The sequence below is a fragment of the Aotus nancymaae genome, unplaced genomic scaffold, assembly GCF_030222135.1.
Source record: "Aotus nancymaae isolate 86718 unplaced genomic scaffold, 86718_ANA_hifiasm-v0.15.2.pri h1tg000003l, whole genome shotgun sequence".
NCBI lineage: Eukaryota > Metazoa > Chordata > Mammalia > Primates > Aotidae > Aotus > Aotus nancymaae.
In genome coordinates this window covers 11,566,982-11,592,868 of record NW_026988414.1, presented here as the reverse complement: position 1 = coordinate 11,592,868, position 25,887 = coordinate 11,566,982, and the positions used below count along the sequence as shown (strand labels likewise).

Here is a 25,887-nt window from a genome sequence, read left to right as displayed (position 1 = left end):
ACTGATAACTGGTTGACCCAACTTCAGTTTCCTCTCTGCACTGATCCATTCTGTACAGTGCTACCACTTAAGAAGCCTCTTTTGAAACAGTACTTCCCAGCTCAAAATGCACCAGTCCTACAGAGTTACCTTCAAATCCCACAGCCTGGCATCTCCTACCTGACCCAGAGGTTTCTTCCTTTCCACCTCTTTAGTAATTGGTAGAAACTAATTCTATTCTATTTGAATATTTACAGTGCTCCTGCCAGGTGCCTGTGCCAGACACTGAGGATACAGAGATGAATGAGGAATCACCCGCCCTCAGTGAGTTCACCTGAGTGGAAAGCGTGGACCCAAAAGACAATTACGCTACAGTGCTGTGATAAGGGGCAGCAATGGATGCTGTGGGAAGGCACACAGAGGAGACAAACAGAATCCAGCCTGGACTATTAGGAAACATGTGACGGAGGTGGCAATGGAGCCATATCTTTGACGGAGGAAAGAACTGCTTTATAAAAGTGGGAAGACACTAAGGGGCTCTGGGGAGGGCAGTTCCAGGGATTCTTAGGAAGAAAAACCCTCCATTTTCTCTGAAAGCCTGCATTCCTCTGCTAACCATAATGAGCATGCCCCATTATTTTTGCTGTCACTGTAAACCAGAAAGTATCTGAGACAAATCTCAACCAGTTTTGAAATTTATTTTGCCAAGGTTATGGATCGTGGCAAGTGACAGCCCCAGAAGGTCCTGAGACCATGTGCCCAAGGTGATTAGGTTACAGCTTGGTTTTATATGTCTTAGGGAGACCTAAGATATCAATTAATGTATGTGCGGTAGATCCCAGTCTGGTCTGGAAAGACAGGAAAACTCAAAGTGGGTGGGGGACTTCCAAGTCATAGGTGGATTCAAAGATTTTTCTGATTGGCACTTTGTTGAAAGAGTTATTATCTAAAGACCTGAAATCAACAGAAAGGAGTGTCTGAGTTAAGGAAAGCGGTTATGGAGACCAAGGTTTTTATTATGTGGATGAAGTCCCAGAGATGGCCACCCCCAGAGGCAAATGTTTCCTATTCAGATCCTTAAAAGGCGCTAGACTCTCAGCCAATCTCTTCAGGATCAGAAAAAAACCTGGAAAGGGAAGGGAATTCTCTATAGAATGTAAATATTCCCTACAAGAGACATCATTTCAGGACCATTTTAAAATATGTCAAAGAAATATGTTTTGGGGTAAAATAGTAATTTGATGTCTTTCAGGGTCCTTCTATCAGTTATGTGATGCTACAATGGAGTCAGGTTAGAATATGGTTTCTTATTGCTACCAAGAGTCTGTTCTGTCAGCCTAAGGATCTCTATTTTAATGTTAATACTGGTCAGTTATATGCCAACTCCAAAGGGAGGTGAGCATAAAGAGGCATGTCTGACCCCCCCACCGCCCCCTCACTTTCCCATCATGGTCTGAACTAGTTTTTCAGGTTTTGTTGGGTTCCCTTAGCTGAGAGAAGGGTCCCTTCAGCCAGTTGAAGGACTTACAATTTTAATTTTCGTTTACATACCTTCCTGAGCTCCCACTATTTGCCAAGCAGGACACCCTTTAAATCAGGAGTGTCTACTGGGTTTGCTGTTTGGCCAAAAATCCTATAACAATTTAAAAATTAAAGAAATCACGGGTGTCCAATCTTTTGGCTTCCCTGGGCCACACTGGAAGAAAAACTGTTTTAGACCAACACATAAAATACACTAACAACAGCTGATGAACTTAAAAAAAAATTTATAATGTTTCAAGAAAGTTCACAAATTTGTTTTGCACCGCATTCAAAGCCATCCTGAGCTGCATGCAGCCCATGGGTCACAAATTGGACAAACTTAAATAATCTCATTTAATCCTCACAAACATCTCTATAAGACAGGTTCTACTATCCCCCATAGAGGAAATCTGGCCCTTCAAGGGATACATGATCCATAAAGCTGGGATCTGAACTCCAGTCTGTCTGACTCCAAAGTTCTTGTTCTTTCCAACCCAACACGCTTGTGACCGCCTCTATCACAAGGTCAGATGTGAATATCAAGTGCAAGCTATAAACAAACCGGGGGAGGGTGGGGGGAGGAATACATTTTACTCCCACTTCAAGTGAACAAAGCAAAGTTTCCTGGAGGATAGGCAGAATTTCTCTAAATTTTTCTAAATGGAAAGGGAGTAAAAGTCTTATAGAAAAAATAATGGTTTGAATGGAATCAGAAGAGAGGAAATGCAAGGTCTGGCCCACATAAATGTTTGACCAGTGCATCCAATTTGACAGGAGTGTGAGAAGCATGATATGGTGGTTAGGGAGGAAGGCTGTGAAAGTGAACTACATGGACTTAAATTCAGACTCTACCACTTCCTGTCTGACTTAGAGCAAGTGAATTAACCTCTCTGTTCCTCACTTGTTAAATGAGGATAACAAATGATACTTCCTCTAAGGCTGAAAACAATGCCTGGCATATTGCAAGCACCCAATAAAGATCAGCCTTCCTCACTTCCTCAGTGTTTCTCCTTCAACTCCATCATTATCATCATCATCACCAGAAGGTAGTGAGCTGGCAAAGGCCCCTTCTAGACTGTGGAAGGCCTTGAATGAATGTTTCAGGTTCACTTTTGTCAGCAGAGAACTAAGGCAAGGGAGTCCGGCAGCCATCTTTGTTCATGTGGTGAGCTCACTGATCAAACGGTCTTCTTTGTACCTTTCCCAGTGCCAAACACAGCTTACTCAAAAATACCTGAAGACAAAATACTACCTGCCTTATTTATGCAACTGCTCTTGGGAGGCACCAAGAACAAGAAAACAGTGGAAAATCTGGCTGCAACACCAGTTCCTGATCTACTTTAGATCCCAGCCCTCAATGTACTTACCCACAAAACCTTGCAGGTTTCCAGATGCCTAGTGGAATCCTAGTTTAATGGAGCCAAGGGAGAGTCCCCTTACAAGAATTAAGAAACCACACTATCATCCTACTTCTTAGAGCCTACCAACCAAACATTTTTAAAGAAATAAGAATATGCACAAAGATTCCAATAGAGTGTTCTTTATAAGAGCCCCAAAATGGAACAATCTAAACGTTCATCTAATGGGGAATGACTAAATACACTATGGTACACTGATACAAAAGAATGTCCTGCAGCCACTAAAACTTACAATGTATATTTATTATCTATAACTGAACAAAGGGAGAGGATGCAAACAGTCCCACTGCCATAAAAAAATACACATATCAATAAAAAAGGTCTGGGCATATATACTCCAGGGTATTCACGCTTTGCTGTGTGATGCAATTATAGGAGTATTTGCTTATCTTTTATTCAACAGTAAACATGTATTGCTTTGTATTAATATTTTTAAAGGCTATATTTAAATTTTTAAGAACTCATGCTATGCATGAGTTCTTAAAACTGCCTCAAATATAAAACTGTTTTATGATAAGCTTGTTTCATAATTCAAGAGCCAGGCCCCTTATACGACATCCAAGAAATGCTACCTCTGTGTTACATTTTAGTCCCTAAGAAAAGAAGCTGTGGTGAGGTTTCTGGGACTTTTATGCTTTTTGCAGGAGAAAATAAAGTTCTATGTTTGTGTTATCTGCTAAACCTAAAATGCTTCTTCTGCCTGCAGAACCCACAGAGAATAAGTAGGCTCCCTTGGGCTTCTCAAGGTAAATAACTAAAAAATAAATAGAGGGGAGTGGCTGGATAAGGGAGGGAGGGCAGCTGGTGCCAGAGGCACCCTCTCTCAGCTCTCCATTTCCTAGGGCCTATAGAGTGAGTGCCTTCAAGAAGAAAAGAGGCCAACAGAAAATGACTTGGGCCTGGAAGATATGGCTTTATCATGAGGACCCAGATATTTCTCCACTAATAAAATGAAAACTAGTTTATTTAGAATACCCTTAGCTAGAAGGAAGTAAGTTTTTATAAAGCTGGGAAAAGTAAGGTACTCCTATATACCCCGGTCCTCACAAGTCCTAGGAACTGGTATTAGCAAAACTAGTCTACAGCAGGTCTAAGCTGCTGGGCCCTTTGGAAAAGCTGGGGGAAAACATTCACTAGGCCCAGATGGGTGAACTATTCCATGTGCTATCCTGGAGTTAAATGAACTATGTGGGCCATCATAAACCATCTGTTTTGTACATATGAAGACAAGGGGAACACAGTCAAATCCTGGTTCCCCAAGTCAGTTGTGACTTTGAGCAACAAACTCTTATTTGTTAAGTCTAAGCTCCTTACCTGAAAAACAGGCTGTTCTGGGGATTAACCCCCAACTCACAACAAGTACAAACACTAACAAGCACTCAGTACATAAGAACCATGCACCCAGCATTGAGTCAAGCACGGTTTCACGTTCGTAATTTAATTCTTACAAAGATTCTACCAATTAGTATTAGAATGCTAAGTTTATAGGTGAAGAAAGAAACTGAGGGAAGGAATTAAGTAAATTTCCCAAGGTATATAGCTTACAAGTAGGAAGCCAGAGCTCTAATCTGGCCAGCCCAGCTCCAATGACGCATTCTTCACTGCTAGGCCCATTTATTTAGATATGTAAGGTTCTATCGCTATGCCTCAGCTCATCATCTATAAAACTGAACTAATGCATTGTGCTTCCAAGGTCACTGTAAAGTTTAAATCAAATAACCTATATGGTACCAACTATAATACAAGTAGATCTAGCAGGAAAAGTTTTTTGTCCAGAGACCTGATTTGAAATCCCAGCTCTGCCATCCACTCCATAAATGGTCACAGATGAGTTGCCCACTTTCACTGGGCCACACTCTCCACAGCTGTAAAACTGGATTCATTCACTCACTCATTCATTTATTCATTCTCTCAAAATATGTGTTGTGTGTCTACCATACACCAAATGTTATCTATATCCTAGCACTACAGCAACAAACACAAGGGACAAGATCCATGCACACTTGTGGTGATTACTTTCTAACAGGGAAGGCAGAATAATAAACATGCAACATGCAAGTCAACATATAACAATGCAAGATGGTTATGGGTAGTAAACACATAACATGCAAGATGGTTGTGGGTAGAACCGAGGAAAATAAAGCAGAGTAAGGGGAAAATGGAATGTCGGGGATGGAAAGGGTGCCTTGCTATTTCATAAAGAGCTGTCAAAGAGCACCTCACTGATAGGATGACATTTGAGAAAAGGCCTGAAGGGATCAGGGACACCAGAGAGAAGAGAAAGTGCAAAGCCCCTGAAGGAGGAGCTGGCCTGGGCATGCCAGAAATTTCAACTGCATATGAAAAAATGCTCATCATCACTGGTCATTAGAGAAATGCAAATCAAAACTACATTGAGATACCATCTCATGCCAGTTAGAATGGCAATCATTAAAAATCTGGAGACAACAGTTGCTGGAGAGGATGTGGAGAAACAGGAACACTTTTACACTGTTGGTGGGAGTGTAAATGAGTTCAACCATTGTGGAAGACAGTGTGGCGATTCCTCAAGGACCTAGAAATAGATTGCTGGGATTGACCCAGCAATCCCATTACTGGGTATATACCCAAAGGATTATAAATCATTCTATTATAAGGACACATGCACACAAATGTTCATTGCAGCACTGTTTACAACAGTAAAGACTTGGAACCAACCCAAATGCCCATCGATGATAGACTGGACAGGGAAAATGTGGTACATACACACCATGGAATACTATGCAGTCATAAAAAGCAATGAGTTCGTGTCCTTTGTAGGGACATGGACAAACCAGGAAACCATCATTCTTAGCAAACTGACACAAGAACAGAAAATCAAACGCATGTCCCCACTCACAGGCGGGTGTTGAAGAATGAGAACACATGGACACAGGGAGGGGAGCATCAGACACTGAGGTCTGTGGTGGGAAACTAGGGGAGGGACACTAGGAGGTGGGGAGTTGGGGAGGGATAACATGGGGAGGAATGCCAGATATAGGAGATGGGGAGGAAGGCAGCAAACCTTCCTGTATGGATATGTATGTACCCATACAACAATCCTGCATGTTCTTCACATGGACCCCAAAACCTAAAACGCAATAACATATATATCAAAAAAAAGAAAAGAAATTTCAACTGCAGGGTCAGTAGCTGTGGAGAGGAGGAAGGAGAGTGTGGGGTGGGATAAGAAAAGGTGAGAGTGTGGCCAGGGTGATGCTACAGGGCTTTGCAGGCCCTTATCTGGATTTTTACACTGAATGAAAAGGAAAGGCTTTGATTTGGGGGCAGGGACAAGAATGGACTTACATTTTTAAAAGATCATTGACTACTGTGAGGAAAATGCATTACAGTGAGGAAAGGAGGGAAGCCCAGAAGCCAAAGAGGAGAGGCCTGCAGCATCCAAGCGAGATAAGAGAGGCACACTGAAGCTGAGGACTGGTCAGGGATGGAAGACACGCAGAAGGCAGAGCTACACAGAGGCAGCCAGGGAGGGAGAGGAGAACTGAACTCTCAGTGGCATCATCTGGAAGCCAAGTGAGCCAAGGAGGGAAGGATCGACATATCAAATACTCCTGCAGTCTGAGCAAGATGAAGACTGAAAATTGGTCCTTAGATTTGGCAAAGTGGAAGCTGTTAGTGACAGGCAAACTGTTTCAGTGGAGGAGTTGATGAGATGACTGAGAGTCTAGTCTCAATGGGTTTAGGAGAAAAAGGAGAGGGGAAAGCAATACTAATGGAGATAAAGAAAAAGCAGAAAAATAATGACTTCATAGAGCAATTTAAAAGGATGCAGTTTTGACTTTGGAATCATATTCATGTTATCTATATTCAAAAATTTAAATCAGTAAGAACAGGATTTTAAAAACCTCTAAAATTGAATACAAATAGAAACAAATGAATCTAATTGTGTTTCAAATGACTAACACAACAACAGCTGTACGAAAATGAAACCAAACAACTTCAAGAACTTACTATGATAAACTTTTAGCCTAAAAACAAACAGAACTAATTTAATAAACAAATCTTGATCTCTCCCACTGGGTTCGTTTTTCACAGTGGAAAGGGTGGAGTAATTCTGGAACTATGTGCATATATTACTGAATTGAGTAAATTTGCAGATATGGTGATGTTATCAAAGCCAGGGTTCTCACTGTTGGAGATGGGAAATAAAAATATGGAAGCAGGAAAAACAAGAAAGAACTCAGTGAGTTTGGACTGGAATTAAAGGCACCATTGTAAAGTACTGATTTTTTTTTTTTAATAATTACACATTTACACACACACACACACACACACACACAAACACACACAGCCTGCTACAGGGCCTAGACACAATGATACCCTCATAGCAATGAACACAGCTAGCACCAAATCTTGATTGTTAAATATCATTCCTCACTAAAAGGAATCAGGGCTACTTAGGGAAATGGCTTTTTCAGGGCAAGCAGTACAAGGAGAGCATGGAAAATCTATTTTGTCCCAGAAAATAAGGAAGTGCTCCCAAAAAGATGGACACATGTCAAAAGAAACGGCCATTTACCAAATCTGGGACAATATAATATGAATGTCAGAATGGATAATAGTGCACTGAATAAAATAAGAATCTTCAAGCCCATATTGATCAAAAACAAATAAACAAGAAATACATTAATAAAATAAATTTAATAGAGAATGTGTCCTTCTAGTAAATGCTACTTAATACAAATGAAAAAGGAACCTGAGAAAAAAATGCTAGTGTTAGAAAAAAAATCATCATAGTAATATTTGACTCAGGAATCATCAATAGATGGTAAAACTCATGGTAGAAGTCTGAAAAGGAACACAATACTTACAAAGTATCTTCTATGAATTACTCATTTATTACACAGGTTAATATAATTTACATTGGAGAAAACTGACAGACATTATCTTAAGGAAGTGATCAAAGTTAATACCACCAAAAATAGGATTGATATTGTGTGCCTCCTTAAGAAAATACCGTAAGAACAAAATAATCTCTTCTGTAGCATTCTTGCCAAAACTGCATGGCCAATCAAACCTAACCAATCTAATCTAATCATGAATTGAGTGATCAGGAAAGAACAGATAATCCCAAAGTGAGGGGCTAGCCTGAACTACTCAAGTAGGTTCACATCATAAAGAGAAGAAAGGGTGAGGAACTACTCCAGATTAGACCAGAGATACATGACAACTAAATGTAATGTGGGGAATGGATCCCGGATCAGGATCAGGATCCAGAATAAACTGTCATAAAAGATTTTAGTCAATCAATTACAAAAATTCAAATATAGGCTGAATATTAGATAATAGTATATTAGACAACGCTGTTTGTGATTGTGGTAACAGTACCATGGTTATGTACAAGAATATCCTTGGTCTGAGGAACTACACCCTGAATTATCTAGGAAGAAAGGAACATGATAGCATCAATCCACTCTCATAGGGCTCAGAAAGATAATAGTGCTCGTGTGTGTACAGACAGGGAAAGATAAAACAAATGTGGCAAATGCTAACAACTGATGAAGCTGGGTGCACAGTAAATGGGAGTTCTTTGCTGTAGTCTCAAAACAATTTTACCTAGCACGTAGCAAAGGTTTCTTTCATCCCTCCTCGGGCCATCTTTAACTCTTTGATATACTTTTTAACTGATAAAAATTTTGCTTGGTTGATCGGATTTTTTGGTTGCCAACATTTAAAACACATGAGTTTTCACACACACACACACACACACACACACACACACACACACACACACAAATCCATCTTCTCTGGAAAATGTGTGAGATGCAAGAACTAGCAACCATGTGACCAGTGCTGAGGGAGAGCGCCTCCTGGCTGGCTTCACTCATGTACCTCGCCAACCTGGCCCTGAGGCGTCTAAACTGGACTCCTGCTTTGTAACCATGCCAACCACAAGCCACATGGAAGTGGTCACTGGAAGGAAGCAGTGGCTAGTGTGGCTCTACTATCACCTCAAGGGGTGAGAGATAAGTAAGGCCAAGGAGTTAGCTCCTCCTGTGCCTCTCCGAGAAGTCTTGGATCAATTACTGATGTCTTAGGACTCACGTACCTCATCCTACTTACCGTTGAGAAATAGCTCTTCCAATTTCTCCAGCAGCTCAGCACATTGATTCAGCTGTTCCTGGAAACCCTCGGCCACGCAGCAATCCACGTCGCTGGCCTGCAGCAACTCCTCAAATGCCTTAATCATGGTGTTCATGTGTTGACGGGAGATGACACAGATGCCATGGCCATCCTTAATCTGCTGCCATTGAAGGGAGAGCTCCCTGGCTTGGGACTGAACTAATGAATCGTATCTGATAAAAGAAGGGAAAGAAAATACTTGGACCATTTTAGAATTGAATTTTTGTGACCTTAACACTAATTGGAAAAATGACAGAGTACAATTTTTAAAAGCCTGCAGCTGTACAAGTATATATACTTTTAGAAAAATTGAAACTGCACAAGGTCACTCCTTCTTTGATTTCACACAGCCAACAAATGCTGGAACAAAGATTCTTCTGCAACATTTTTAACCTTATAAAGCCCCCAATTAAAGTACAGATTGGCAAGGACTCAGGCGAACAATTAGTTTCCACATACTCTTTAAAAATACTATTCTGAATTGTAGAAACAAGAGCCCCAAGGGTCAGAGGACCCACCAAAAATTCTCATGAAGTGTGATAAAAATTAAGTGTACGGCAAGGAAAAAAGATGGGACTCTCTCCTCCTGAACGAAACGTCAGCGAATAATCATGATGCTAACTACCATTTATTGAGGGTCTAGGACCTGTCAGTAACTGAACTCAGTGCTTTATATGTTATCTGGTCCTCTCGGTTTTCTAACAAATGTATGAATGTCCCCTTTTACAGAAGAAGAAACTGATTGCAAAGCTAGTTAAGTAGTAAAGATTTCGGATTCAAACACAATTCTCACTTCGAAGCTCATTATGCAACATTACCTTCTTATGACCATGTGCCATCTTTTCCTATTTGCGCCCATAAGGGAAAGGCACCGAAAAACACACAGGTCACTCGTGTAAACTGGCCACAATAACCTTGTTCCGGAGAGTAGCCTGGCAAAGATGTTGACACTTCGGTTTAACATAATGTTTCTTCTTCCCGGAAATGACAACACTACATGGGCTGGCAGTCGGTCACCTTCCATACAGAGTATGCACACGTAGATCACATGATACTGGCATTAAAGGTGGGGGCCGGTATCATGTGAGTACTGGAGTAACAGGGGTAACTCATGAGTAACATGAGTAAACATGGGTATTGGAGTGGGATAATGTGGGCTTGAACCCTGGCGATGGCTCTGACCAGCTCTGTGAATGTTTTCTGCCAAGTCACAGCAGCTGCTTTGAGGCTCAGCTTCCTTATCTATAAAAATGAGTTTAGGAACACCTCCGTTTCAGGTGATTCTGAGGATTAGATAAGAAAAGTGCCAACCAGGGACCTGAGACAACAGCCTTTCAATAATTAGAAGTTTCCTTCAATCTCACTGCTTTGGGAAGTCTTGAAAAATTCATCCTGGCTCCTGACAATTCAGAACAATGTGTTTGACTCAAATTAGTGACAAATGAAGGTCATCTTTACAAATGATCCCACTTTTACCATATCTCATGAAGCAAAACTGTATATATCTATGCCCATAAAGCATTATCTTCATGACCTAAGAATTCTTCTCTTTCAACACAGGCTTATTCTCTAAGATGACCTTAAAGGGTAAAGATATGGAAAATATTTATATTCCTCTTACCTTGCCTAGACATCAGCTTTAGTTTCACAGCACAGCGAAAGCCAGTAACAGAGTCCAGGAGTACACACCGCAGTTCAGCAAAGGCACTCTCACTCACCAAGTGACTGGTATGAAACCTTTACCCTGAGCCCCCAATTTGAGGAGGGTGAAATCTGCCCTACCAATTTTTAGAGGACCCAAGACTCGTAACTGACGTTCACGTGTGTGGTCGCTGTTCCTCTTCTTTGTGGCCTCACCTCTCACTTCTCCACAGGACCTGGCTGCCTGAACCCCACCATCAGGCCTTCCCCAGAACACACTCCATTCATCACAGAGCAGCATTCTCTTTTAGCTCATGGGCTCCCACCTAGTGGCAATACTGGGGGACAACAGGCTTAAATGGGAAGAAGGCAGAGGTGGAATGTACCTGGAAGGTGAGAGATCTCTGAACTTATTCTGCAGATTATGAATCTCACTGAGGAGTTCCATGTTCAAATTTTGCTCCTTCTGCAGCTCGTATTCCTGTTCCTCCAGCTGCTGTTTGAGGTTCTCTGGCGTCCTGCTGTCCATCATCTCTGGGGCCAGCGGATGGAGGATTTTCATGTGTTTTACGTATCGCACTTGGTGCAAACTTGAAAAGGTCATTTCTTCCTCATCAGAACCACCCTTGGGCCTGCTCAAGCCATCCTGGGCCCCCTCTGTCCCACACAAAACTGTAATAATGGCCTCACTACACTGGGAGTGCTTTTGAAGCTGAAATATGACATTCTGGTAGCCCTCTAGCTCAGTTTCCAAGTCATGGATTTTTTGTTTTAAGTATTCTGTCTCATTTGAGGTATCAATGCTCTCTGATTGATCAGTCCCCATCACACTGACTTTAACAGAAGGCTGACTCTTGGAACTCAAACAAGTAGCTATTGAAGTTGGGCTCAGAACATCTTCAGGATTTTCTTTGCATGACGGCAAGATGGCAAGGTCATCAGGTGGGCAAATATCAGAGTCTGAAAATCAAATACATTTATGTCAGTACCTCTTTTACTAAAATCCAACCCCTCTCTCCTTCCTCACAGCCCATAGCCAAGCCAAGACCACTGCAGTGGCCTAACACGTCTCCCTCAAGAAGGCCCTAGCCTTTCCCTCTTACCCCTTAATCATCCTCTTCCTCAGAGTGACTGTTCCAAAAAGTAAATTTAACCATGATAAACCCACAGACACACACCCTAAATTTCATCAATATTCCCACTATCTACATGAGACCTTCCATGATCTAGTTCCACTGACACCACTATGGAGATTCCTACAAAATTAATCATGATTCCCTGCACATAGTGTACTGTTTCATGCCTCCATGCTTTTGCATGGCCTGTGCCCTCTGCCCGGAACACCCTCAGCCCTCTAGTCTACTCCTACCTAATGAACTCTTTCCATACCCAGATCTAATTTTCCTTCCTCTGCAAGCCCACTGCCAAACGATGCAAAAGTCACAACTCGCTGTGGTTCTGTAGCACCTTGTACATATCACTCAAGACAAATCTACTATGTGCTGGGTGCTAAAGCAAAAATTTTAAGTGGCTTATTTATTGATTCACATAGCAATTAGCTATCTGAATGCCTCTCTCCCTCACCAGACTGCATGCTTCTTCACAGCAGGGATGTGGCCTTTCATTTTCACATTCTCAGCATCTAGTGCAGTACCTAACCCAGATCAGAAGTCGGTGTCAGTGTTGAGAAATATTGAGAGACTCTGTGAAGCAAGAGTAAGGAGCAGTAATTCTAAATATCCATGACATGTGAGAGTCTTCTCATTTTCATGCCTAACAGCTTCCAGGAGATGCCAGGACATCTCCTTTAGTGAAGTGTAGCCCTGCCAGGAAATATTTCCTTACAGCTATTAAGAGCTAAACCCTCAGAGATGCAGCCAGACTTGTTTAAGAAGTGGAGTGGTGTAGCAGAAAAAATATGAAGCTGTGAAGGCTGCACAGCCTGAGGCAAGTGACTTACTATCCAAGAGCCTCAGTTTCCCCATGTCTAAAATGTGGAAAGAGATGTCTCATATAGTTGCAGTGAGGCTTCATTCAAGCTCAGGCCTGACTCCAGAGCTTCTGTTCTTAACCACTATGCCACACTGCTGGCTGCCAGGGAAAGTTCCGCTCAATACAGAGAACTGTCTGAATACTTAAGAGGCAGCGGAATGTAGGAGTAAAACCTGTCTTTGAAACTCAACAGACATGGTTTCAAACTCTGGCTCTGCCACTTAGGCAAGTTACTTGACCCTCTGAGCCTTAGTAGCTTTATCTGTAAAATGGAAAGAACACCATTCACTGTGAAAAGTTGTTTGTGTGTTTGTTTGTTTTTAGCGATTATATGGAACAATATCTGCAAAGAGGAAAAAAAGGCTAGCACAGTATCTGGCACATAGTAGTGAAGGAATCCAAGTAACACAAACATCCTCCAACCATTCGAAGACAGAGGAGACGCTCATCACTGGAGGCGTGCATGCGAAGGCTCGCCTAGAAAAATGCTACAAAAGCAACAACGTGAGATGGACTGGGTGACCTAGGAGATCTCTCAGAAAGAAATTCACACAAAAATCCTTGTCAGACTGCATGTCCCAATTTCTGGCTCTGCAATCTGCTCCCTGTGACTTTAGATACACTCTTGTCTCTGTTCATGATGCAAATACCATAAAATACGGTATTTCATTTTAGAAAGCAGCTGCTACATGACCTAAAGGAAGCATTCCTAATACCGTATTTTTACTGTACACAATTTGTTATGATAACTAGTCAATAAGAGCCTTGAGGGTGGAGGCCATATCATTCATGTCTGTTTCTCCAGTATCTGGCACAAGGCCTGAGACAGAGAATGTACTCAGCAAGTACTTCTGGCTGAACAAGAAAGAGAAAGGGGGGCAGGGGAGGGAGATATCTCTCAATAAGGCTTTGTTCCAGTGAATCACCCTCCAAGACAGGAAAACATCTTTGCTGTAACAACTTTATGATGATGGAATTTGGTCTGTACTTCACGGCAAGAAGCATGTTCACTCATGGAAATAAAGATTAGTTCTCAGGACTTTCCTTAAGTAATTATGAGGCATCACTAGTATCCCCATTTTACAGAAGAGGGGGTTGAGGCTTAGGGAGCTTAAGAATTAGCTCAGGGTTCAGGGTAGGTAAGCAGTAGAGCCCTTCCTCAAAGCCTGACAGTCTGCCTCTAACACGCCGAATGCTGCTTCCCACCCTAACACTCCTGCAGTGGAATCTCCTGTACCAGGGTGCATGAGCAAAGAGAGTTAGTTCTTAACCCTCAGTGTGAAGGCCAGGATGCCTATGAAATCCTTTATTCACATCCCAAGTATCTGTCAAGGGCCTCGTGAAAAAGAAACAGCAGTGAAGATGTCACATGCAGCACCCAGCCTCAACTGGGCAACAATTAAGAGGTGGAAGTTCAGGCAGACGCAACTCATGTGCAAAGTTCTGGAAGCACAGTCAGAAAAATGAAAGATGTTCAGTCATGAAGGGAAGTCCAGACAGGGAAAGGGAAGCTGTCGATTGTTAAGAAGTCTTTATTAATAACTATGAAGAAGACATCAAAAGATCTCCCTAAGACCATTTATTAATATTTGCATTATAAGAAATACTGTAGTTCTACACCATTCAACAATTCAGCTAAGGCGGACTTTATTGCCTGGTAGAGTAGCTTTCTACTCAAAGCCCAGAACATGCAGAAGCATGTGACCATATATTCACTGCAGTGACTCTGGGCCTTGGAAAAATATACACCACAGGGAACAGTTTGTATACCACAACTCAGTATTTTTCCAGAGACTGGTGTTTCCATGGCCATCCCATGACAAATTTAGGATTCTTGAGGACAATTATTTCTAACAGAGTGAATCAGATCTGGATTAATAGTGATTTTTTTTTTTTTAATGAAGGGGGAAAAGATATAATGTAATAAGAATGTAGGCATTTGTTCATTCTGGTTGAACGAGATCATGAGTATTTGTTATATTATCTTTTGTGCCTACTGTATGCTTCCAATACTTTATAATTTTAAAAAGAAAGGAATATAACTTGCCTGTGCCCTCACCCACATCTCCGCACCTTTTCCACTGATCTGCCTGGCAAACCCCACAAACCCAGTCTCAGCCTCAGGGTCTCCTCTGACCCACTCCTCCCAGGCACACAGGCCAACACTGAGCACACCTCAGCAACAGGCAGCCCCACGCAGAATACTGACAGGCTGGTTGGGACGGTGGTCTCTGAGCTGTGGGGTCCCTGAAAGCAGGCTGTGTCTTTTCATGTTGAACCACCAGAACCCAGTCCACTGCCCGGTAGAGAAGCATGCTGACACATGGACGGGTGAGCTCTGACATCCTACTCTACCTTAACTCTTCCCCTACTTACCAGCTCGGTGACCCCGGGTCAATTATTTCCCAAAACCTCAGCTTCCTATGTGTTAGACTGGAATGATAATAATGCCTCGAGAGGGCTGCTATGGGTTTAGTAATAATTTTTAGATAAAACATCCCAAATGGTGCCTGGTGCATGGAAGTGTTCAATACACACAGGGGTTGAATTCTGACCGATCTTGTAGCTTGTTTGCTGATCACTGTCCATTTCCTTGTCTCTCCAGACAGATGTGGTTTTAATTCCTTTCTGCTCTCCTGGGCTGTCCTGGTAGGCTGCTCCCACTGGGGACTGAGCTACAGGCAATCACAAAGAGAAAGAAAAATAAATAAAACCGTAAGACTTGAAACTTAGCCAAGCAACTGAGAAGAACACAAAGATACAACAGGGAAAATAAAAACACCGGGGAGGCAAAATGCAATTTATAAGATAAAATTAATCTATCGAGCTGCCATAACAGGACATAAAAAGCATAAATATACTGCAGCTTGTCTGAAATGGTTTAAGTCCAGGCCCTCAAAAAGCTGAGTGAGAAAATGAATTCTATCAATTCATGCCCATTTTTCCCAAGAAGAGAGAGGCCCTAGGGTTTCCTGGGCAACTGTTGAGGTAGCACCTGGGGTTGAGGCAGCCTGGTGTCTCAGTAAAAACTAAAAATAGTATTGAGTGCAAATGGCAAGCTAAGAGCCAGCATGGTGGCTCACACCTATAATCCCAGCACTTTGGGAGGCTGAGGCAGGAGGGTCACTTGAGGCCAGGAGCTCAAGACCAGCCTGGGCAAGACAGCAAGACCTCCGTCTCTACAAAATATAAAAAATTTTAATTTTAATTTTAAAAAATGGCAAGCTATGGGCAAAGTGCCAGGGACTCTGTTGAGTTAAGTTACCTCTGCCATAAAATCTTTCCTCCATGAAGGTCCCCACAACCCTGTACTAATTTAGTTAACTGCCACCTCTCCCAACCCCCACAAGACAGGGAGTTCTCAGAGAGCAGAGACTGTATCGGATTTATTTCTCTCCTACCCCCAGTGCATGAGGCTGGAGACAAAGCAGGTGCTCAGGGAATGTTCACTGAATGAATGAGAAGATGCCTGGATGATGGCCGAATGGATCAGCAGAGGGTAGATAAGGAAGTGGTAAGCGAAGGGCAATTCTGCCAAAGGTCTTATTATCTGGAAACCTCAACTATGGTAAACCCAAAAGAAAACCTAAAATTAAATGGAACATACCTTTGGCTATGGATCATCATAAAATCCATACAAGAAGTATCAGACACTAGGTTTTGTGAAACAGTAAAGAACATGGGCTTTGAAATTAGGCAGGCCGATTCCCATCTAGCTAGAAAAGTTAGTCACTGTGTGACTGTAGCCAAGTTACTTTATCTCTGAAACTGGTGCCTTAACATAAGATGGTGGTAATTACTGTATCTTCCTCAAAGGACTATTGGGAAGACCCAATTAGATCATGTACTTAGAGTACACAGCAAGACTCAGTAAATAATAGGTGCTTGTTTCATTAACACCACAATATGTCCAAGACTCCAGAGTCATCTCCAATCCCTGAACCACTCTGGAAATCCTCAAATCTGATGCAGCCTCGCACCCTGGTATTCATTCCCTTCATTTGCAATTCCCAAAGAACATTAATATCCTCTCTGAACATTCAGTTCTCCCCATCATTCTAAGTGAACCTGGGATGACCCCAAGGACACCGCTTCTCCTGCAGCCTTTGTGGTCATTTCCTTCCCAGTAAGTGTCTTTGCTCCGCACTTCCACTTCTAGATCATTCTTTCTCTTCCCTGAAAATTCCAGCTTTGCAGCTCACGCTTTCAGACAATACCACAGACAACCCCACTTTACTGTAGTCATCCACAGTCCTGATTCACTGAATCCCCTGAAGTAGTTGACAATGTGGCTCCTAACTGCCTTCCTTCCCTACATCGCTTTACGGTATAATTCCTCAGAGCTGTCTATGCTTGCTGTCTCCAATCTCCCTCCTCCATTCTCTCTGGAACCCGTGCCAATCAGGCCCCACCGATTCCACGGAAACAGCTCCCTTCATGGACACCAATGATTTCCACATTGTTAAATCCCAAAGTCAATCCTCAGCCCTTGTCTTACCTGTCCTATAGCAATTATCTGACACAGCTAATCCCCTCCTTACTCAGCTTCCGGGAAGTCATCCTCTCTTGGCTCCCTCCTACCTCACTGCCTGGTCTTCTCAGTCCAACCTTTAACCACTAGAGAGCCCCAATTTCAATTCCTGGACCTTACTGCTATGGCTTCAAGTCACATAGCTATAAATATTACCAATATATTGCTATTTCCTAACTTTATATCTCTGATCCAAGAACCTCTGCCCTTGACTCCAGCCTCATCTGTCTTCAACTGCCTATCTGATATCTCCACCGGGATGGTCAACAGGCATCTCATATGTCCAAAGCAGACCCCAAATGTCCCCCTCAAGCTTGCGTCTCATGCGGTCTTTCTCATCTCAGTTAATGACAACTCTATCCTTCCAAAGGTTCATATCCAAAGTGATCCTTTAGAGCAGAGGTTAGACTACCTTTCTTAAAGAGTCAAATAATAAATACTTTAGGCTTTGCAGGCCATAGGGTCTCTATGGTAACTACTCAACTCAGCCATCATAGCACAAAAGCAAACAGACAATATGCAAACAAATGGGTGTGGTTGTGTTTCAATAAAACTTTATTTTCAAAAATAGGAAGTGAGTTGGATTTGGCCCACAGCATGCAGTTTGTCAACTCCTCCTTTTTTTTTTTTTGAGATGGAGTTTCGCTCGTCTCAGCTCCCCGCAACCTCCACCTTCCGGATTCAAGCGATTCTCTTACTTCTGCCTCCCGAGTAGCTGAGATTACAAGCACACACTACCACGCCTGGCTAATTTTGTATTTTTAGTAGAGACAGGGCTTCCCCATGTTGGCCAGACTGATCTCAAACTGCTAACCTCAGGTGATCAGCCCACCCCGGCCTCCCAAAGTGCTGGGATTACAGGCGTGAGCCACCACGCCCAGCCTGTCAACTCCTACTTTACGGCTTAAGTCAGATTGTGACTCTGCTGCTCAAATCCCTCCAAAAGTCTCCAATCTTACCAAGTAAAAGAGTCCTAGAACAGCCTTTGAGACTGCCTTCCGGACATCATCTTCTATGACTCTGCCTCTTCCTCACTCCACTCCAGCCACACAATCAGCTTCCTTACTATTCATCCATCTTCCCCTGTTCACAGCAGCTCCAGGGCCTTTGCCTTCTTCCTTCTTCCCAAGATATGACTAGTGCACTCATTTCCCCTTTCCCTTCAAATGCCACCTGACCACGGAGGCTCTCTAAGCATTCATGACATGAGCAAATCCTGCTCCTTCTCCACATTCCCCACACCCAAAGCCTGCTTCATTCTTTTCCACAGCACCTATTTTCTCACGTTATACGTATGCTTATCAGCTTTCTGTCTTCCCCCCGACCCTACACACACACAAGAATGTAAGCTAGACACAGACTTCATCTGCTTTGTTCACTCCTCTCTCCTCAGTGCCTAGAATAGTGCCTGGCACAGAGGAGAAATGAAGAAACAAAAGATTACTTTTGTGGTTCTTATTATGGTGCTGCAGCCATATGCTTACAGAAGTTCAAAATCAGGAGTCAACATATGCACTTCTGTGGATTCCTGAGCCCTGAGAAAATGATGTAAAATGCTACTCGTATGCTCACCTGCATCATTCTGTGGGAGGGCCCCCAGCTTTCTTCAGGTTCTCAGAGGGTTAGTGGTCCAAAATCTCTAAGCACCACTGTCCTAGACTAGAGGATGCCACTAGACACACTTCCTCCAAGTCTCCGGATTCTAACTTTTTAGATACATTTTAACACAGGGGCTCTCTGTTGTCTTGCCTTGCAAGAGAGCAGAGCCAGCAGACTGAAAGAGGGTGGGGAAGATACAAGGTTAGTAAGGTTTGGAATTAGCCCCAAGTTGGCCTGGACATTCCAGAAAACCCTGCGAAGTGGACCCTCATTTGCATACCTCTGAAGCCACATGCCAGCAGCATCCACAGACAAAGTCAAACACAACTGGGGCACCATCCTAAGCAAAGGCAGCAATGTCCCCTAAGACCTATGAGCACTACAAGTTCCTTTTATCCAGACACCAGAATAAAATGAAAGCAATGGATTCATTCTCCTTATTGTGTTCCCTCTGTTGTACATTTGTCAAGAGTCAAGATTAATCACTGCAATTCATGAAATTTATACTCAAACTTATTGCAATTCTAAACAACAAGGTTGACATTTCAAGCAGTTCTATCGAGTCGTTTGTCTAGCTCACAGGGAATACGTTTTTCCTAGTGCTTACCATTCAGTAACGTTTTGTCGGGCGTTGGCCTCCCGTCCTCCATTGCTTCAGCCAGAATTAACTTTTGGTGAAGTTGCTCATTACAAGTTTTTAATTCCTTCAGCTCCCCCTGCAGCTCCAAGATCTGGTTCTGCAGCTGGGTCACCACCTCCTGGGTACCAGGGAGATGATACGTATTTCCTGATGAGCCGGATGGTTTTATTAGGATTGGCAAACGGGACTTCTTAGTCTCCTGAAAACACACATATGCAACAATGAATACACTTTGAACACATCTCCTTTGGTTGCACAGTCAACATTCTCATGCCAGCCTTATAAAATGGAATTCAAACTGGCTGCCCAGACTTCTGGTTCCTAAAATGGCATCCATGTCTATCTACCAGCCAAAGAGCTTGTATCTTGGCAGGCCCCCCCTCTGATCATCAAGGGCCAAGCTTCTCCTCACCACCCTCCTGACCCTGGCCCACTGTATCTCTGGACAATCCAGACGCTCCATAAATGGCAGTTCTTCTTCCAGCGTGATCTTCTGGGAAATGTTATTTTGCTCCTTATCTATTTCCTCGTTTCCCAAACATTCCTCAGCCTAATATAATCAGGCCTACCAACCCTTGCTAGTCCACCAGAACCAACCCTTCATTCGGTGGCTACTAAGCTGCCAACCCAGTAGACATTTCCCAGGCTCAGGTTTCCCAACCTGCCTATCCCAGACATCTTCATTTGTAATGACTCATGGCACTACTACAGAGTCAACTGAAAACTCAACTCTTCAGCTCTACCCCCATGTCTCCACTGCAAATCTATGCCACTTCAACAATCTTTGTCTTGGTGAATCACATGATCATCCATTTACTATACAATCTAGAACCATGGGAATAATTGTTAAGTTTTCCTTTATTCTTGCCACCCACTTTTACCATTCATCAGGGTCCATTCAGTCCAACTCCCAGGCTGTCTCTCAATTCTCTGAACTCTTCTCATCCTCCACTGCCACCACCCAACTCCAAGATGCTGTTTGCTGCAAGTCATGGCAACAGCCGCCTGGGTGGTCTCCACACATTCACTTTTGCCCTCTCTAAGCCATTCTCCATGCTACAGCAAAAAGACAAACCTACTACTCCTCTCCTCTGCCTAAAACTATTTTAACTGCTTCCCAGTTCTCTCATGATTAAGGTCAACATCCATTGGACCACAAACCACAAAGTCCTGCAGGACCTGTGTCCTGAGTTATCATCACCACCTCCCACTTACCCTACTCTTCATCCACCATGATCTTGGTTCCTCAGAATGCCTTCCCTCCACCTCAAGACCTCAACATATGCCGACTTCTTTGCCTGGAACACTCACTTCTTCCTACTTCCCCAACTAACTCTAAAGCATTCATTAATACTCTAAAATGGGCCTTCCTCAAGAGAATGGGCCTTCATATCCAAGACCAAGGCAGGTCTCTCTATTACACACTCACACAGTCCCCTACATATCCCCTCAGAGAACATTAGTAACATTTTAATTAAACGCCTGTGCAATTATCTGCTCTTTGTCTATCTTCTGCACCAACCTGTAAGCTCCAGGATTAAGAGGCTTTGCATATCTTGGCCATACTCTCTGTGTAGCTTCTAGCATAAAAACTAGTACATAGTAGGTACTCAACAACTATTTATAGAATGAACATATAAACAATAACTTAAGAGGCCAAATGGGGGTCTCTTTCAACAGGGGAATTTAAAACATTCAAAAGCTGGGAAGGAGGACTTAAATCCAGACTATGTATAAAGAAATATTACAACTCAGTAATAAAAACAAATAATCCAATCAAAAGATGAGCAAAAACTCTAATAGTCATTTCTCCAAAGGAGATATGTGTATGGCCAATAGCATGTGAAAAGACGCTCAACATCATTAGTCACCAAGGAAAATGCAAATCAAATCCCAATAAAATACCACTACTTCATACCTATTAGGATGGCTATAATCAAAGGACAACAATAAGTACTGGTGAAGAAGCAGAGAACCTGGAACCCTCACACACTGCTACTGAGAATGTAAAATGAGTACAGGCACTTTAGAAAACAGACTGGCAGTTCCTCAAAAAGGTTAAACATAGAGTTACCATCTTACCCATCAATTCTTCACCTAGCTATGTACTCAAGAGAAATAAAGACATTACCACACCCAAACCTGTACATGAATAACACCATTATTTCTAATAACCAAAAGTGGAAACAGCTCAAATGTGCATCAACTAATGAATGTGGTATATGCATATGGATATATTATGGAATACTGTTGGGCAATAAAAGCAAATGATGTACTGATACATGCTACAACATGAATGAACCTCAAAAACAGTATGCTAAGTGGAAGAAGCCAGTCACCAAAGACCACATATGGCATGATTCCATTTATATGAAATAATCCAGAATAGGCAAATCGAAAGAGACAGAAAGTAGATTCATGGTTGCCTAGGGCTGGGGTGGACAAGTTGGAGGGAAATGGGAAGTGACTGTTAATGAGCATGAGGTTCCTTTTTGGATGATGAAAATGTTCCAAAATTGTTGTACAACTCTATGAATAGACTAAAAAAAAAAACACTGAATTGTATACCTTAAATGGATGCATTGTATGATATGTGAATTAAACCTCAAAAAGGTTGTTTGGTTTTTTTTTTTAAGGTTTTTAAAGAGCAGAGGAGAAGGAACCCAAGAGAAAACAGAAAATATTTGGGACCCAAGAAATGAGATCACTGAGGTCTCTCAAGAAGGAAAAAAGAGGAAGAGTCCCTTCTTGAACATTCTAGGATATAAATGCTTTCAAGCAAACTTTCCCATAATCCTGAAGAAAACTCTGCATTCCTAGAACTCAAAAGATAAGAGACATTATCATACTTATTTTCCAGATGAAGAACCAAGATGTCAAACAACTCGTCCAATGTCACAGCGCAAGAAGGTTCAAGAGTCAGACCTCAGACTAACTCCTCAGTGTAAGGCCGGTTGCCTCGCCGGGAGCTCGGACGCACACCCCCGCCACCTTTTGTCCAAAAGCTCAGACATGCTCGGGCATGTTCCCTTCTTCCCTTCTCGCACAGCCTGGCTTTCCCTTAAAGAACCCAGTATGCAAGCGAGGTCTTGTGATTCTAGCCAATAGTAGCCAAGTCTTTCTAGCCAATAGCAGCCGAGTCTTTCTAGCCAATAGCAGCCGAGTAATTCTAACCAATAGCAGCCAAGTCCTGTATGCAAACAAAGGCTTGTAACCTTACCCAATAGTAGTCCTGCTCTCCCACAACCAATCGAGCTCCTTCACTCCCTATAAAACCCCATGTCTGAGAGGAGTCTGTGTGACTTCTCCGGCCCCTCCTGTCGGACCACAGAACCTCGCCCGGGAGCCTGAATAAACCCTTCATATTAGATCTTCTTGTGTTGGCCTCAGTTTCTTCTTTTTAAACTCGGCAAGAACCCAAGAACAAACCTTACACTCAGGATCCAGTGCTCAGTTCTGCTCTGAAATTCCAGGTAAGAGGAAGGAGCAGGTTCAAGGATAAGAACAGTTTGAGATGGCAAAAGGAGACCACGTGGGAGGAAGTGGATGCCTCATCAAAGAGGGCTGGAAAATAACAATCATTTGCTTGGTCCTCACTCTCCACCAATCTTTATTCCTGGATCCAAATCTGTGTGTCATATGGCAGCAGAAAAGATATCTGCAAGTGCACAAATGCCAAAGCCAATTTCAAGCTGGAAGACTGCCGTCAGTCAACCTAACGCTGGCTCTAAAATAACACCACACAAAATGCTACCTTATGGACTCTGAACAGAGTCCCACCTACCACATTATTGAAGATGTCACACTGGAACTTCTTACTTGGGAATGTAAGGGAGACAGGAACTCACACACTCCGAGCTCCTACCATGTACAAGGTACTGTGTTAGACACTTGCCAAAGGCTCAAAGCAGGTAAGCGGCCAGGCTCGATGCAAACACATGTATATCAGTAAAGTCCATCCTCTTGCCTGTGACTAAACAATTGGAAGGATGCCTGGTTTCCTTGTCTCTACAACTAAACAACTGGAAGGCTTTCTGGTCTCCTTGTCTCACCCTCGGGCTGCAATGATGTTCCTTTTAACAGGATATCAGAGTCTCCTATTAAAAGAGATAAGCCACAGGATTATCAACTCCTTGACTACCAAAGACCACAAAGAATATAATTAAATTTCCTTCTATTTTGCAGAGACTGGAGGTCATGATGGTGATAGGAGGGCTCTTCCCTCCTGGAGAAAGGTAGCTTTATAGTATCTCTGTCTGCATCTAAAACCAGAATTTCATTTTTATCCCTATCACTCCACTTACCAGCTAGTTTTCTCAGCCTTTTAAGAGCCTGTATTTCTCCACAAGTAAAATGTAGGTAATACTTACCGAATTGATATTCTTGTTGAGAAAATTAAATGAGATGATATATCTATACAGAGAGAGTATCTAGCACAATTCCTAATAGATACTAAAAATAATAATAAACATATACAGTTTCCTTCCTTAGGAAGACATAGCAAGAGGAATAATTTCAAACTAAAAAATATATATTTTAATATATTTGGGGAAATTAAGTCCATTCAATTTTCCAGTTTTACTGAATACAGAATGACATCTCTCACACAATAAAAAATGCAAACAAAAAACCAAACAAATGAAAGACACCTACTTTTCCTGATATACAGGTACAAACTGAAGGAGCTGGGGCAGATGAGAGCATTTCTATTCTAGCCAAACTGTACAAATTTGCATTTCGAGTACCATTAATACAATGGCAGTCTCTCTCTCTCTTTTTTTTTTTTTTTTTTTTTTTTTTGGTCTCTACTGATATCTTTAGAAAACTCTTTTCTAGAAATTACAGTTTTGGTGCATAATTTAAAACAATCAAAAGCAATTTTGCTAATGATATATCTAACTCTCTTTTGTATGTGCAAAAGCAGTAATTTAATGGTCAGAAAATAAACTTAATTCTCCATTCTGATGCTATAAAGCAGTGTGTACAGTTGATTTCTCAAATACAAAACACCCATCAGAAACAAGAATATCAACAGCCTTCACTCAAGACTTCACTATTAGAAACACGACCTATTTCCTTCTCTCCCAGGACACATCTCCCTTCTATGGGGATTCTTAACCCCAAGCAAGACCTCAAGAGGATTTTCATAAGGGTCCAATCAAATATTGCTAAAAGAATCTGGTTTTAACCCTCTGGCATATTTGATAGGATTTGCAGGGCTTAGAGACAGTATCTAAGCTGAAGGAAAATCAACATGCAGACATTCACTCAACAAACCCAGACTTTATCATTTCATGCCACCAGGTTTGGAAGGTAGCCTGATCCAGGGAAAGGGTGTGGCTGTGCAGTCAGGTATGGTGGGAGTCCCAGCTCAGCCCCTTAACCACTGGTTAACAAAGATCTGGATATGGCTTCCAGATCTTTGACGAGTATTGTCAGGATAAGAGAATACAGACGAAGCCCTCAGAATAATATCTCTCCTACACAAAGTCTGCACAAGATAAAACCTAGGTTCTCATCCCTACCCCTAAAGTCAGGTTATGATAGTTTGACTGCAACCTGCAAAAGCAAATTTTCATCAATACAATGAAAACTATAAATTTGGGGACATCTCCACAATACAACCTTATGCAGCCATTGCAAGGAAAGATGTTCCTCATAACATGAAAGGGAAAGCTACAGACGGATGTATCAACATGACCCCACGTGTGTTTTTTCTAAAGAAAACACATACATGTCACAATATATAGATAAATTAGATAGGGCTGAGATGGAGGAAGAGAGACAGAGGGAGAGGGGGAAGGTCAGGGAGGACACACGCTCTAGGTGGAGGCCAGGGTAAGGGCAAGCAGAGGGAGAAACTGGACATTCTCATCATATAAACAGGGAAAAAATGGTGGGATTAAAGGTGATTTTTAAAGTTTTCTGTTTGCATAAAGTAAGTACATAATTAATACATGGAAAAACTTACTCTGTTGGTCCCACCAGGGAAAGAAGGGAGAGCAGCCTGCCACCCAGGCACCCTGCGCAGGTTCTCTGGCCGATGCTCTGCGCTGAGTGCAGTGTTAGTTGATTGCTCGTCCCAAGCCTCTCTCTTTGCTTCATGCTTGAATCTGAGCAGGTCGCCCTCCGTGGCCACAGTTTGCACTGAGGCGTCTGTCAGCTCCACCTTGGGCACTCCACCTGCCTTTACTAGCTGGGCCTCACAAGACAACTTCAGTTCATCATGTGGCTTGGAAAATGAGTTGGTTTGGACAAAATGTCTAAGTTCATCTTTTTGCTTAGGTGTCTTCTCAGTTTTACCATCAAGGCGTTCTCCAGAAACTTCCTGCTCTGTCAAGCATAGTTGTCCCAGAAGCAGTTCCTGTAGCACTTTTAGAAGGTCTGGCCTGTTTTTCCAA

At 42.4% G+C, this 25,887-nt stretch overlaps 1 protein-coding gene across 2 annotated transcripts in view; it reads right to left on the bottom strand.

Moving 5' to 3' along the window:
- Positions 1-25,887, bottom strand: part of CDK5RAP2 (CDK5 regulatory subunit associated protein 2) — a 197,558-nt gene that overhangs the window by 38,472 nt on the left and 133,199 nt on the right. For both annotated transcript variants that reach the window (XM_021674018.2, XM_064378500.1), the window contains exons 21-25: positions 25,458-25,875; positions 19,454-19,685; positions 15,272-15,391; positions 11,111-11,684; positions 9,024-9,256 (exon numbers count right to left, since the gene is read on the bottom strand). In XM_021674018.2, the coding sequence (XP_021529693.2) occupies positions 9,024-9,256; positions 11,111-11,684; positions 15,272-15,391; positions 19,454-19,685; positions 25,458-25,875 (1,577 nt within the window). The remainder of the gene's footprint in view (positions 1-9,023; positions 9,257-11,110; positions 11,685-15,271; positions 15,392-19,453; positions 19,686-25,457; positions 25,876-25,887) is intronic.